The 16,073-nt window shown below is 52.6% G+C and overlaps 1 protein-coding gene across 1 annotated transcript; it reads right to left on the reverse strand.

Annotated features, from left to right (window-relative positions):
- Window positions 1–115: 115 nt before the first annotated feature.
- SMG9 (SMG9 nonsense mediated mRNA decay factor) lies at window positions 116–15,985 on the reverse strand. The gene is given in 17 exon segments (XM_059872864.1): window positions 116–260; window positions 1,128–1,269; window positions 2,399–2,501; window positions 2,504–2,523; window positions 3,859–3,946; window positions 3,948–3,967; window positions 8,094–8,197; window positions 10,762–10,847; window positions 10,918–11,013; window positions 11,822–11,933; window positions 12,775–12,887; window positions 12,964–13,061; window positions 13,682–13,925; window positions 14,044–14,115; window positions 15,322–15,619; window positions 15,705–15,810; window positions 15,853–15,985. Coding segments are annotated over 17 exon segments (1,890 nt in total). The 5' UTR covers window positions 15,962–15,985; the 3' UTR covers window positions 116–181.
- Between the last annotated feature and the right edge of the window lie 88 nt (window positions 15,986–16,073).

Consider the following 16,073-nt stretch of genomic DNA (forward strand, 5'->3'; position numbering starts at 1 on the left):
CCAAGCGCGGGAAGCCGTGAGGGGAAAGGGGCGGAGCGAAGACAATTCAACCTCCCTGAGGTAATTACACCTAATTAAGCTTTAAGTGGGGTAATTAATTAAGACGTGGCGCTAATTAAGAGCGAGACGAAGCGGTTTCGGCGGTTTATTGGCGCGGGGGGAGCCTCCCAGTGCTCCCAGTTCAGCCCAGTAAGCGGCCGTACTCGGCCAGGGCCGAGGATTTCTTCACCCCGTCCCAGATGCGGGCGGCGTAATGGAACCTGCCACCAGTACGGACCAGTATGGACCAGTATGGACCAGTACGGACCAGTATGGACCAGTACAGGTTAAGAAATGCCCTCCCAGTTACCCCAAACCTCCTCCCAGTTTATCCCAGTTCCTCCCAATCACCTCCCACTCCCTCCCAGTATAAACCAGTAACCCTAAATCCTCTTCTTACCCCCTCCCAGTTTATCCCAGTCCCCTCCCAGTCCCTCCCAGTATAAACCAGTAACCCCAAATCCCCCTTTAACCCTTTCCCAGTCCCTCCCAGTTTATCCCAGTCCACCCCAGTCCCTCCCAGCCCCCCCCAGTCCCCTCCCAATCCCCTCCCAGCCCCCCCCAGTCCCCTCCCAGTCCCCTCCCAGTCCCTCCCAGTCCCCTCCCAGTCCCCTCCCAGTCCCTCCCAGTCCATCCCAGTCCCCTCCCAGTCCCTCCCAGTCCCTCCCAGTCCCCTCCCAGTCCCTCCCAGTCCATCCCAGTCCCCTCCCAGTCCCTCCCAGTCCCTCCCAGTCCCCTCCCAGTCCCTCCCAGTCCCCCCCAATCCCCTCCCAGTCCCTCCCAGTCCCTCCCAGTCCATCCCAGTCCCCTCCCAGTCCCTCCCAGTCCCTCCCAGTCCCCTCCCAGTCCCTCCCAGTCCCCCCCAATCCCCTCCCAGTCCCTCCCAGTCCCTCCCAGTCCATCCCAGTCCCTCCCAGTCCCCTCCCAGTCCCTCCCAATCCCCTCCCAGTCCCTCCCAGTCCTCTCCCAGTCCCTCCCAGTCCCTCCCAATCCCCTCCCAGTCCATCCCAATCCCCCCCCAGTCCCTCCCAGTCCCTCCCAGTCCCTCCCAGTCCCCCCCAGTCCCTCCCAGTCCCTCCCAGTCTCACCAGTTCCTCTCGGTCAGCAGGCTGTGCGATAACTGGGAGCGAGCGGCCGCCAGGACCCTCCCCCTGAGCCGGGCCAGGAGCCCCCCGAGCCCCCCCCGGCCCCGGAATGGGGGCAGGGCAGGGAACAGCGCCCCTCCCCCACCTGTGAGAACACTGGTTTTACTGGTTTGTACTGGTTTGTGCTGGTTTATAATGATTATGATGGTTTATAATGGTTATACTGGTTTATACTGGGGCTGGCTCATCCCCTCCCCCTCCTGGCCCTGGAATGGGGGCAGGGCAGGGAACAGCGCCCCTCCCCCACCTGTGGGAGTGCACAGCTTACTGGTTTGTACTGGTTTGCACTGGTTATAATGGTTTATAATGGTTATAATGGGTTACACTGGTTTATACTGGTTTATACTGGGGCTGGCTCATCCCCTCCCCCTCCCGGCTCCGGAATGGGGGCAGGGCAGGGAACAGCGCCCCTCCCCCACCTGTGGGAGTGCACAGCTTACTGGTTTGTACTGGTTTGTACTGGTTTATAATGGTTATAATGGGTTACACTGGTTTATACTGGTTTATACTGGGCCTGGCTCATCCCCTCCCCCCTCCCCAGCCTCGGAATGGGGGCAGGGCAGGGAACAGCGCCCCTCCCCCACCTGTGGGAGTGCACAGCTGACTGGTTTGTACTGGTTTGCACTGGTTATAATGGTTTATAATGGTTATAATGGGTTACACTGGTTTATACTGGTTTATACTGGGGCTGGCTCATCCCCTCCCCCTCCCGGCCCTGGAATGGGGGCAGGGCAGGGAACAGCGCCCCTCCCCCACCTGTGGGAACACTGGTTTTACTGGTTTGTACTGGTTTGTGCTGGTTTTTAATGGTTATGATGGTTTATAATGGTTATACTGGTTTATACTGGGGCTGGCTCATCCCCTCCCCCTCCCCCAGCCTCGGAATGGGGGCAGGGCAGGGAACAGCGCCCCTCCCCCACCTGTGGGGGTTTGTACTGGTTTGTACTGGTTTATACTGGTTTGTACTGGTTTGTACTGGTTTATACTGGTTTATACTGGTCTATACTGGTCTATACTGGGGCTGGCTCATCCCCTCCCCCTCCCGGCTCTGGAATGGGGGCAGGGCAGGGAACAGCGCCCCTCCCCCACCTATGGGGGTTTATACTGGTTTATACTGGTCTGTACTGGTTTATACTGGTCTGTACTGGTTTATACTGGTTTGTACTGGTCTGTACTGGTCTATACTGGTTTATACTGGTTTGTACTGGTCTCACCTCGGGGCAGGGCGTCCTCGGGCTCCTCCTCCAGGGGGGGCAGCAGGAACAGGTTGACCTCGGGCTCGGGGGGGGCGGGGGGGGCGCCGGGGGGGAGGGGAGCAGCTCCCGCATGGACAGCGAGCCTGGGGCACACCGAGGGCCCAAAATCAGCCAAAATTGCCCCAAAATTCACCCAAAATCAGCCCAAAATTCACCTCAAAATTCACCCCAAATCAGCCCAAAATTCACCTCAAAATTCACCCCAAATCAGCCCAAAATCAGCCAGAGTTGCCCCAAAATTCACCCCAAAATTCACCCAAATCAGCTTAAAATTCACCCAATATTCACCCAAAATTCACCCAAAATCAGCCAGAGTTGCCCCAAAATTCACCTCAAATTCACCCCAAATCAGCCTAAAATTCACCCCAAAATTTACCCCAAATCAGCCCAAAATTCACCTCAAAATTCACCCCAAATCAGCCTAAAATTCACCCCAAAATTCACCCAAAATTACCCCAAAATCAGCCAAAATTGCCCCAAAATTCACCTCAAAATTCACCCCAAATCAGGCTAAAATTCACCCCAAATCAGCCCAAAATTCACCCCAAATTCACCCCAAATCAGCCCAAAATTCACCCCAAAATTCACCCCAAATCAGCCCAAAATTCACCCCAAAATTCACGCCAAATCAGCCCAAAATTCACCCCAAAATTCACCCCAAATCAGCCCAAAATCAGCCAGAGTTGCCCCAAAATTCACCCCAAATCACCCAAAATCAGCCCAAAATTCACCCCAAAATTCACCCCAAATCAGCCCTAAATTCACCCCAAAATTCACCTCAAATCAGCCCAAAATTCACCTCAAAATTCACCCCAAATCAGCCCAAAATTCACCCCAAAATTCACCCAAAATTCACCCAAAATCAGCCCAAATCAGCCAAAATCAGCCAAAATTACCCCCAAATTCACCCAAAATCAGCCCAAATTTACCCCAAAATTCATCCAAAATTCACACCCAGCCAAAATCCCCCCGGGACCCCCAAAACCCCCCAAAATCCCCCCAAATCCCACCTGGGACCCCTCAGGACCCCCCAAAATCCCCAAACCCCCCCAAAATCACCGCGGTACTTGAGGCGCGAGTGCGCCATCAGGCGGCCGAGCACGCCCAAAATCCCCCAAAATCCCCCCAAAACCCCCCAAAATCCCCCCAAATCCCCCCAAACTCCCCCAAACTCCCCCCAAATCCCACCTGGGACCCCTCAGGACCCCCCAAAATCCCCAAATCCCCCCAAACCCCCCCAAAATCACCGCGGTACTTGAGGCGCGAGTGCGCCATCAGGCGGCCGAGCACGCCCAAAATCCCCCCCAAAATCCCCCCAAAATCCCCCCAACCCCCCCCCCAAATCCCACCTGGGACCCCTCAGGACCCCCCAAACCCCCCCAAAATCCCCAAATCCCCCCAAATCCCCCCAAAATCACCGCGGTACTTGAGGCGCGAGTGCGCCATCAGGCGGCCGAGCACGCGCTGCATCTGCCCCAGGCGGCGCGGGGAGAAACACTCGGGGGGGGGCGCGGGTCTGCACGAACACTGCGGGAAACGAGGGGTTAATGGGGCACCTGGGCACAGGTACAGGGCACCTGGGCACACCTGGGCACACCTGGGTACACCTGGGCACTCCTGGGATACACCTGGGCACACCTGGGGCACACCTGGGGCACACCTGGACACACCTGGGGTACACCTGGGCACACCTGGGCACACCTGGGCACACCTGAGACACACCTGGGTACACCTGGGCACTCCTGGGATACACCTGGGCACACCTGGGCACACCTGGGATACACCTGGGATACACCAGGGCATACCTGAGATACACCTGGGCACACCTGGGCACACCTGAGATACACCTGGGCACACCTGGGATACACCTGAGCACACCTGGGATACACCTGAGCACACCTGGGCACACCTGGGATACACCTGGGCACACCTGGGATACACCTGGGCACACCTGGGATACCCCTGGGCACACCTGGGCACACCTGGGCACACCTGGGCACACCTGGGATACACCTGAGCACACCTGGGCACACCTGGGATACACCTGGGCACACCTGGGCACAGCTGGGCACACCTGGGGGCCCCTTGGTCAGGTCTATCGGGTCAGGATTTATGGCGTAATCATCTCTAGATTAATTATCCATGGGCTAATTATCTACAGCTTAATTAGCTCCAGCTTAATGATCTCTAGGTTAATTACCTATATGCTAATTAGCTCTGTGTTAATTAGCCGCAGGCCTCACCCAGGTGCGGGTCAGGCTCCTTAGGATCAGATTTTGGGGGGGTTTTGGGGGATTTTGGGTCAGAATCTCTAAATTCAGGATCCCTAGGTTAACGATCTCTGGGTTAACGATCTGTGGGTTAATTAGCACTCTGTTAATTAGCTGTGTGTTAATTAGCCCCAGGTCTCACCCAGGTGTGGGTCAGGCTCCTTAGGATCAGATTTTGGGGGGATTTTGGGGGATTTTGGGTCAGAATCTCTAAATTCAGGATCCCCAGGTTAATTATCGCTAGGTTAACGATCTCTGGGTTAATGAGCTCTGGGTTAATTAGCTCTCTGTTAATTAGCCCCAGGCCTCACCCAGGTGGGGGTCAGGGCCCATAGGATCAGATTTTGGGGGATTTTGGGTCAGGATCCATTGGTTAACGATCTCTAGATTAATGATCTCTGGGTTAATTAGCTCTGGGTTAATTAGCTGTGTGTTAATTAGCCCCAGGCCTCACCCAGGTGCGGGTCAGGGCCCTTAGGATCAGATTTTGGGGGGATTTTGGGTCAGAATCTCTAAATTCAGGATCCCCAGGTTAATTATCGCTATGTTAATGATCTCTGGGTTAATTAGCTGTGGGTTAATTAGCCCCAGGTCTCACCCAGGTGCGGGTCAGGGCCCTTAGGATCAGATTTTGGGGGATTTTGGGGGATTTTGGGTCAGGATCCATTGGTTAATGATCCCCAGGTTAATTATCGCTATGTTAATGATCTCTGGGTCAATTAGCTCTCTGTTAATTAGCCGCAGGCCTCACCCAGGTGCGGGTCAGGCTCCTTAGGATCAGATTTTGGGGGGATTTTGGGGGATTTTGGGTCAGAATCTCTAAATTCAGGATCCCCAGGTTAACGATCTCTGGGTTAATGATCTCTGGGTTAATGATCTCTGGGTTAATGATCTCTGGGTTAATTAGCTCTGTGTTAATTAGCCCCAGGCCTCACCCAGGTGCGGGTCAGGCTCCATAGGATCAGATTTTGGGGGGATTTTGGGTCAGAATCTCTAAATTCAGGATCCCCAGGTTAATTATCGCTAGGTTAATGATCTCTGGGTTAATTAGCTCTGTGTCAATTAGCCCCAGGCCTCACCCAGGTGCGGGTCAGGCTCCTTAGGATCAGATTTTGGGGGGATTTTGGGGGATTTTGGGTCAGGATCCTGGGGGATTTTGGGTCAGAATCTCTAAATTCAGGATCTCTAGGTTAACGATCTCTGGGTTAATGATCTCTGGGTTAATTAGCTGTGTGTTAATTAGCCGCAGGCCTCACCCAGGTGCGGGTCAGGCTCCATAGGATCAGATTTTGGGGGGATTTTGGGTCAGAATCTCTAAATTCAGGATCCCCAGGTTAATTATCGCTAGGTTAACGATCTCTGGGTTAATGAGCTCTGGGTTAATTAGCTGTGTGTTAATTAGCTGTGGGTTAATTAGCCCCAGGCCTCACCCAGGTGCGGGTCAGGCTCCATAGGATCAGATTTTGGGGGGATTTTGGGGGATTTTGGGTCAGAATCTCTAAATTCAGGATCCCCAGGTTAACGATCTCTGGGTTAATGATCTGTGGGTTAATTAGCACTCTGTTAATTAGCCCCAGGCCTCACCCAGGTGCGGGTCAGGGCCCTTAGGATCAGATTTGGGGGGGATTTTGGGGGATTTTGGGTCAGGATCCATTGGTTAATGATCTCTAGGTTAACGATCTCTGGGTTAACGATCTCTGGGTTAATTAGCACTCTGTTAATTAGCCGCAGGCCTCACCCAGGTGTGGGTCAGGCTCCTTAGGATCAGATTTGGGGGGATTTTGGGTGATTTTGGGTCAGAATCTCTAAATTCAGGATCCCCAGGTTAATTATCGCTATGTTAATTAGCTGTGGGTTAATTAGCTCTCTGTTAATTAGCCGCAGGTCTCACCCAGGTGCGGGTCAGGGCCCTTAGGATCAGATTTTGGGGGGATTTTGGGGGATTTTGGGTCAGGATCCATTGGTTAATGATCCCCAGGTTAATTATCACTATGTTAATTAGCTGTGGGTTAATTAGCACTCTGTTAATTAGCCGCAGGCCTCACCCAGGTGCGGGTCAGGTCCTCACCCAGGTCCTTAGGATCAGATTTTGGGGGGGATTTTGGGGGATTTTGGGGGGATTTTGGGTCAGAATCTCTAAATTCAGGATCCCTCGGTTAACGATCTCAGGGTTAACGATCTCTGGGTTAATTAGCACTCTGTTAATTAGCCGCAGGCCTCACCCAGGTGCGGGTCAGGGTCCATGGGATCAGATTTTGGGGGGATTTTGGTCAGAATCTCTAAATTCAGGATCCCTAGGTTAACGATCTCTGGGTTAATTAGCTGTGTGTTAATTAGCACTCTGTTAATTAGCCGCAGGCCTCACCCAGGTGTGGGTCAGGCTCCTTAGGATCAGATTTGGGGGGATTTTGGGTGATTTTGGGTCAGAATCTCTAAATTCAGGATCCCCAGGTTAATTATCGCTATGTTAATTAGCTGTGGGTTAATTAGCACTCTGTTAATTAGCCGCAGGCCTCACCCAGGTGCGGGTCAGGCTCCTTAGGATCAGATTTTGGGGGGATTTTGGGGGATTTTGGGTCAGAATCTCTAAATTCAGGATCCCCAGGTTAATTATCGCTAGGTTAACGATCTGTGGGTTAATTAGCTCTGGGTTAATTAGCTCTCTGTTAATTAGCCCCAGGCCTCACCCAGGTGGGGGTCAGGGCCCATAGGATCAGATTTTGGGGGGATTTTGGGGGATTTTGGGTCAGAATCTCTAAATTCAGGATCCCTAGGTTAACGATCTCTGGGTTAATTAGCTGTGGGTTAATTAGCACTCTGTTAATTAGCCCCAGGCCTCACCCAGGTGCGGGTCAGGCTCCTTAGGATCAGATTTTGGGGGGATTTTGGGGGATTTTGGGTCAGAATCCTTTGGTTAATGATCTCTAGATTAACGATCTCTGGGTTAATGAGCTGTGGGTTAATTAGCTGTGTGTTAATTAGCTCTCTGTTAATTAGCTGTGGGTTAATTAGCCGCAGGCCTCACCCAGGTGCGGGTCAGGGTCCATAGGATCAGATTTGGGGGGATTTTGGGTCAGGATCCTGGGGGATTTTGGGTCAGAATCTCTAAATTCAGGATCCCCAGGTTAACGATCTCTGGGTTAACGATCTCTGGGTTAATTAGCACTCTGTTAATTAGCTGTGGGTTAATTAGCCCCAGGCCTCACCCAGGTGCGGGTCAGGCTCCTTAGGATCAGATTTTGGGGGGATTTTGGGGGATTTTGGGTCAGGATCCTGGGGGATTTTGGGTCAGAATCTCTAAATTCAGGATCCCCAGGTTAATTATCGCTAGGTTAACGAGCTGTGGGTTAATTAGCACTCTGTTAATTAGCCGCAGGCCTCACCCAGGTGCGGGTAGTACTCCGAGGGCTCCTCGGGCCCGGCCCCGCTCGAGTCGTGGCTCGGCGACGGCGTCGGCGGCTTCACCATCTCGGCCGTCTGCAGGAACCTGGGGGGGGGGAGGGGCAGTTATGGGGGTGGGGCAGGTGGGGGGGGGGGGCAGTTGGGGGGGGGCAGTTCTGGGGGGTTTGGGGCAGTTTGGGTCACTTTGGGTCATTTTTTCTGTCATTTTTGGATCATTTTGGGTCATTTTTGGATCATTTTTCTGTCATTTTTGGATCATTTTTCTGTCATTTCCGGGTCCATTCCCAGCTCATTTTTTGGCTCATTTTGGGTCAATTTTTGTGTCATTTTTGGATTATTTTTGTGTCGGTTTTGGGTCCATTTCCAGCTAATTTTGGCTCATTTTTTGTGTCATTTTTGGATCATTTTTGTGTCGTTTTTGGGTCCATTTCCAGCCGATTTTGGCTCATTTTTTGTCATTTTTGGGTCATTTTTTGGGTCATTTTTGTGTCATTTTCTGGGTCATTTTTTGGGTCATTTTTGTGTCATTTCCGGGTCCATTTCCAGCCGATTTTGGCTCATTTTGGGTCATTTTTTGTGTCATTTTTTGGGCCATTTTTGTGTCATTTCCGGGTCCATTTCCAGCTCATTTTTTGGCTCATTTTGGGTCAATTTTTGTGTCATTTTTGGGCCACTTTTGTGTCATTTCCGGGTCCATTTCCAGCCGATTTTGGCTCATTTTGGGTCATTTTTGGGTCATTTTTCTGTCATTTTTGGATCATTTTTGTGTCATTTCCGGGTCCATTTCCAGCCAATTTTGCTCATTTTTTGTGTCATTTTTTGTGTCATTTTTTGTGTCATTTTTGTGTCATTTTTGTGTCATTTCTGGGTCCATTTCCAGCTCATTTTGGGTCATTTTTGTGTCATTTTTTGGGTCATTTTTAGATCATTTTTGTGTCATTTCCAGCTCCATTTCCAGCTCATTTTTTGGCTCATTTTTGGCTCATTTGAGTGTCATTTTTTGGGCCATTTTTGTGTCTTTTCCGGGTCCATTCCCAACTCATTTTTTGCCTCATTTTTTGTCATTTTTGGGTCATTTTTTGGGTCATTTTTGGGCCACTTTTGTGTCATTTCCGGGTCCATTTCCAGCTCATTTTTTGGCTCATTTTGGGTAAATTTTTGTGTCATTTTTTGTGTCATTTTTTGGGTCATTTCCTGGTCCATTTCCAGCCAATTTTGGCTCATTTTGGATCATTTTTTGGGTCATTTTTCTGTCATTTTTGGATCATTTTTGGGTCATTTTTGGGGTCATTTTTGGATTAATTTTGTGTCATTTCCGGGTCCATTTCCAGCCGATTTTGGCTCATTTTGGGTCAATTTTTGTGTCATTTTTGGATTATTGTGGTGTCATTTCCGGGTCCATTCCCAGCTCATTTTTTGGCTCATTTTGGGTCATTTTTGGGTCATTTTTTGGGTCATTTTTTGGGCCATTTTTGTGTCATTTTTGGGTCCATTCCCAGCTCATTTTTTGGCTCATTTTGGGTCAATTTTTTGTCACTTTTGGGCCATTTTTGTGTCTTTTCCGGGTCCATTCCCAACTCATTTTTTGCCTCATTTTTTGTCATTTTTGGGTCATTTTTTGGGTCATTTTTGGGCCACTTTTGTGTCATTTCCGGGTCCATTTCCAGCCGATTTTGGCTCATTTTGAATCATTTTTTGGGTCATTTTTTGGGTCATTTTTCTGTCATTTTTGGGTCATTCTTGTGTCACTTCTGGGTCCATTTCCAGCCAATTTTTTGGCTCATTTTGGGTCATTTTTTGGCTCATTTTTTCTGTCGTTTTTGGGTCATTTTTGTGTCTTTTTTGGGTCCATTCCGAACTCATTTTTTGCCTCATTTTTGGCTCATTTTGGGTCATTTTTGGGTCATTTTTGTGTCATTTCCGGGTCCATTTCCAGCCGATTTTGGCTCATTTTGGGTCATTTTTGTGTCATTTTTGGATTATTTTTGTGTCATTTCCGGGTCCATTTCCAGCCGATTTTGGCTCATTTTGGGTCATTTTTTGGGGTCATTTTTTGGATTATTTTTGTGTCATTTCCGGGTCCATTTTCAGCCAATTTTGGCTCATTTTGGGTCATTTTTGGGTCTTTTTTTGGGTCATTTTTTGGGCCATTTTTGTGTCTTTTTTGGGTCCATTTCCAGCCAATTTTGGCTCATTTTGGGTCATTTTTTGGGTCATTTTTCTGTCATTTTTGGATCATTTTTCTGTCATTTCCGGGTCCATTCCCAGCTCATTTTTTGGCTCATTTTGGGTCAATTTTTGTGTCATTTTTGGATTATTTTTGTGTCGGTTTTGGGTCCATTTCCAGCTAATTTTGGCTCATTTTTTGTGTCATTTTTGGATCATTTTTGTGTCGTTTTTGGGTCCATTTCCAGCCGATTTTGGCTCATTTTGGGTCATTTTTCTGTCATTTTTGGGTCATTTTTATGTCATTTTTTGGGTCATTTTTGGATTATTTCTGTGTCGTTTTTGGGTCCATTTCCAGCCGATTTTGGCTCATTTTGGGTCATTTTTTGGATCATTTTTTGTGTCATTTTTTGGCTCATTTTTGGGTCATTTTTTGTGCCGTTTTTGGGCCATTTTGGGTCCCTTTCCCCCGTTTGGTGTCACCTGTAGAGCCCCAGGTCCGTGAACCAATCCTGCACCAGCAGCACCACGTGACACACCGTGAACAGGAAGGCGGCGATCTGCAGCGACTAATTTGCATAAATTAGCATAACCCCCGCCTCATTAGCATAACCCACGCCCCCTGGGCCCCGCCCTCACCTGGGTCTCCACGTAGGCGTGGGGCAGAGCGAACTCAGGTGGGAGCTTCCGGTCGTTGTTGATCAGGTGATCCAGGTGGGCGGGGCTTAGGATGGGCTGGGGGCGTGGCCACGATGGGAGGAGTCGGTTAGGCCACGCCCAGAACCCGGTATGATAATGAGGGGGCGGGGAAAGGGGGCTGAGGGTGTGGCCATGAGGGGTGGGGTCAGTGAGGCCACGCCCACACCTTGGTATGCTAATGAGGGGGCGGGGAAAAGAGGATTAATGAGGAGGATTATGGTAATTAGGTTAATTATTGTAAGTAGAATAATTTATTAACTAAGGTAATTAAAATATCGTAATTATTTATGATAATTAGAATAAATATGGTAGTTACAGTAGATAATTACTGTAACTGGTAATTATGGTAATTAGAGTAATTATTGTAATTAGGGTAATTAACTAAGGTGATTAAGATAAATAATTACGTGTGATAATTATAACAAATATGGTAATTACAGTAGATAATTGCTGTAATTGGTAATTATGGTAATTAGAACAAATATGGTAATTGGGAGTAACAATTAAACTCAATTAAGCATAATTAAGACATTTTTTGTGTAAACACTGCTATTTGTGAACTAATTAAAGCCAATTAAGTGCAATTAAAATGATTTAGGGCTAATTAATGCTATTAACCAAACAATTAAAGCTCAATTAACTTTAATTACTCAACCAATAGCATTAATTAGCCCTAAACCACTTTAATTGCTTTTTAATTAACCAACGTTTCAGCTGATAATCAGTATTAGGAGGTTATTAGTGCTAATTAACGGCAATTAGAGGCAGGTGCGGGCCCACGGCGGGGGGCTGGGGGCTGACTGATGCTAATTAGCGCTGATGGGGGTTAATTGCTGTTAATTACCTGGGTGTCCAGGAAGAGCACGCGCTCCTGGGTGACGAACAGGTCGATGCCGCCGGTCTGGGCCCCGCCCCTCTCGCGCAGCTCCGGCGGCTGCGGCCGGAACACGAAGGAGCTGGGAACCAGTACGGACCAGTATGGACCAGTATGGACCGGTAGGGACCAGTACGGACCAGTATGGACCAGTATGGACCAGTACGGACCAGTACGGACTAGTACGGACCGGTACGGACCAGTATGGACCAGTACGGACCAGTACGGACCAGTATGGACCAGTATGGACCAGTACGGACCGGTATGGACCGGTAGGGACCAGTATAAACCAGTATGGACCGGTACGGACCAGTATGGACCAGTATAAACCAGTATAAACCAGTACGGAGCAGTACGGACCGGTACAGACCAGTATGGGCCAGTATGGACTGGTATGGACCAGTATGGACCAGTACGGACCAGTATGGACCAGTATGGACCAGTATGGACCAGTATGGACCGGTATAAACCAGTACGGACCAGTATAAACCAGTATGGACCAGTATGGAGCAGTACGGACCAGTATGGACCGGTATAAACCAGTATGGACCAGTATAAACCAGTATGGACCAGTATAAACCAGTATGGACCAGTATGGACCGGTATAAACCAGTACAGACCAGTATAAACCAGTATAAACCAGTACGGACCAGTACGGACCGGTATGGACCAGTATAAACCAGTATGGACCAGTAACCCCTCCCAGTTCCCCCCCAGTCCCTCCCAGTCCCTCCCAGTCCCTCCCAGTTTATCCCAGTCCCTCCCATTCCCATCCCAGTTCCCTCCCAATCCCCTCCCAGTCCCCTCCCAGTCCCTCCCAGTCCCTCCCAGTTTATCCCAGTCCCTCCCAGTCCCCCCCAGTCCCTCCCAGTCCCTCCCAGTCCCTCCCAGTCCCTCCCAGTTTATCCCAGTCCCCCCAGTACCGCGGATCCTCCTCGGGCTGGTTCCCGGCCAGCAGTGACATCACCGTGGATTTCCCGGTGCCCTGCAGCCCCAGCGCCCCCACCACCAGCACGTCCGTCTGCTCCAGCAGGAACTGGGACAAACTGGGAGTCACTGGGAGGGCCCTGACCCCGCCCCCGGCCCCGCCCACCGCGCCAGACCCCGCCCACCTCGAGGGCGCTGTCGCACCAGTTCATCTGCTCGTCCACCAGTTTGATGCTGGTTTTCATCTTCTCGGGCGCCGCCAGCCGGGCCTGGGCCTGGGCGGCTGGGGGAGGGGCCAGGAGGGACACGCCCACTCTGGGGACACGCCCACACCCCCACAACTCCGCCCCTCTTTGCTAATTAGCGCTGCAGCCGCGCCCGCCCCGGTTAAGCTCCGCCCGTTTTAGCGCCTCAACGCCTTGAGAGGCTCAACGTGGCCACGCCCACAAGGTGTGGTCACACCCCCACAGCAAGCCACACCCCTTTTTGGCAACCAATCTCCCTTGGGCTGCATCCTTTAGCCCCGCCCACAAACTGTGACCACACCCAGAGTGGCCACACCCAACCATGGCCACACCCCCACACAAAGCCACGCCCATTTTTCTGTCTAATCTCCTTGAGTGCCATCTTTTAGCCCCGCCCACAAGGGGAGGCTACTCCTAGACCACACCCAGCTCAAACCACGCCCATCTTCTTCATCCAATCCCCTCAACCCCTCCCATTTAGCCCCGCCCACTACGACCACACCCATCCATAGTCACTCCAAAAGACCACGCCCCCTCAAACCCCAATGTGTCCTCACCCAATCCCTTCAAACTAGCCACGCCCACTCAAACCCCGCCCATTTTAGCTCCTCCCACACCCTAACCTCTGACCCCACCCCTTTAAGCCCCGCCCACTCACGGTCCAGCGCGGCGGGCGGGGCCAATCCCCGGCTGTGCAGTTGATAGACAGGCTGGGTGGGGCGTGGCCCCTCTCTCTCGGTGGGCGGAGCCTGCTGTGGCCCTTCCCCTGCTGTCACCGAAGCCCCGCCCCCTCCTCGCCCCTCCTCTCCCCGCGCTTTCATCAGCACGATGGGCGGGGCCGGTGCAGGAGGGGGCGGGGCTTGCGCTGGCCCCGCCTTGGGGGCGGCCGGAGGCGGCTGCTGCTGGCGGGAAATGGGAAATGACGTCATGGGGCGTGGCCACACGGGGTGGAAGGGCACACTCCCGCTTTTCCATGTAGCCACGCCCCCTTGGATGGTGACCACGCCCCCCCAGGCTTACCCGCTCAGCGGGGGGCTTGGCCAGGATGATTGGCGTCTTCTGCAGGGGTCCCGCTGGCTCCTCCCCCAGCTCCTGTGGGCGGGGCAGGGTCAGAGAGGCCACACCCATCATGCTCATAAACAGCCACGCCCACTGAGGTATTGCCACACCCTCTGCCGTGCCTCTCATGGGTCACTATAGGACTCTAGGCCACGCCCAGGATGCACCACACCCATCAAAGCCCCGCCCCTTGAATCAGCCACGCCCCATGCAGCCGCTGTCAACCTTCCCTAAGCCCCGCCCTATCTCCCATTAGCCCCTCCTACCACAAGCCCCGCCCCACCACCACTCCCATCCCACACAACCACTGTCAATCATTCCCAAACCCCGCCCCCACTCCCCACACAACTGTCAATCAATCCCAATCCCCGCCCCACTCCACACAACGGCTGTCAATCAATCCCAAACCCAGCCCACTCCATATGGAACTGCTGTCAATCAATCCCAAACCCCGCCCCACTCCGTATGGAACTGCTGTCAATCAATCCCAAACCCCGCCCCACTCCGTATGGAACTGCTGTCAATCAATCCCAAACCCCGCCCCACTCCACACAATTGCTGTCAATCATTCCCAAACCCCACGCCACTCAACAACAACCACTGTCAATCAATCCCAACCCCCGCCCCACTCCCCACACAACTGTCAATCAATCCCAAACCCCGCCCTACTCCCCACACAACCACTGTCAATCAATCCCAATCCCCGCCCCACTCCACACAACTGTCAATCATTCCCAAACCCCGCCCCACTCTACAACAACCACTGTCAATCAATCCCAAACCCTGCCCCACTCCACACAACTGCTGTCAATCATTCCCAAACCCCAACCTACTCCGTATGGAACTGCTGTCAATCATTCCCTAACCCCACCCCACTCCCCACACAACGGCTGTCAATCATTCCCAAACCCCACCCCATTCTACAACAACCACTGTCAATCAATCCAAACCCCGCCCCACTCCATATACAACTGTCAATCATTCCCAAACCCCGCCCCACTCTACAACAACCACTATCAATCCCAAACCCCGCCCCACTCCATACACAACTGTCAATCAATCCCAAACCCCGCCCCACTCCCCACACAACTGTCAATCAATCCCAAACCCCGCCCCACTCCCCACACAACTGTCAATCAATCCCAAACCCCGCCCCAATCCCCACACAACTGTCAATCAATCCCAACCCCGCCCCACTCCCCACACAACCGCTGTCAATCATCCCCGAGCCCCGCCCACCCTCCTCTCTCCGCCTCCCTCCGTTTCCTTCTCTCGGTTCCAGCAGCGGCGCCGCGCGCCGGGGGCGGGGCTCTGCCCGGAGTCCGACATGGCGGCGGCTCCCGGGGAGGGCCCGGAGGCTCCTGAGGGGTCCCGGAGGCTCCTGAGGGGGTCCCGGCGGCTCCTGAGGGGTCCCGGAGGGTCCCGGAGAGGTTTTTGGGGTTCCCGGAGGGTCCTCAAAGGGTCCCGGGGAGGCTCCGAGCAGCTCCTGGGGAGGTTTTTGGGGGTCCCTGGCAGGCCCCGAGCGGCTCCCGGGGAGGTTTTTGGGGGTCCCGGGGAGGTTTTTGGGGGTCCCCGGGAGGTTTTAGGGGGGTCCCGGGGCGGTTTTAGGGGGTCCCGGGGAGGTTTTTGAGGGTCCCGGGGAGGTTTTAGGGGTCCCTGGGAGGTTTTTAGAGGGTCCCGGGGAGGTTTTTAGGGGGTCCCGGGGAGGTTTTTGAGGGTCCCGGGGAGGTTTTTAGGGGTCCCCGGCAGGTTTTAGGGGGTCCCGGGGAGATTTTGGGGCTCCGGGAGCCCCTGAGGGCTCCTGAGGCCGCTTCCGGTTCCGTTCCCGCCCGCGCGCGCTGCCTGATGGTAAAGTGGGCGTGACCGTCTCACAGCGCATGCGCGCAGTGCTAGAAGGCGTGGCTTGCCTTTTATGTTCACGATGGAAAGGGGCGTGGCTTGTCAGGGGCCGCAGTGCGCATGCGCAGAGCTGTGGGCGTGTCAAGCGCATT

The sequence above is a fragment of the Haemorhous mexicanus genome, chromosome 39 (assembly GCF_027477595.1).
Source record: "Haemorhous mexicanus isolate bHaeMex1 chromosome 39, bHaeMex1.pri, whole genome shotgun sequence".
Taxonomy (NCBI): Eukaryota; Metazoa; Chordata; class Aves; order Passeriformes; family Fringillidae; genus Haemorhous; species Haemorhous mexicanus.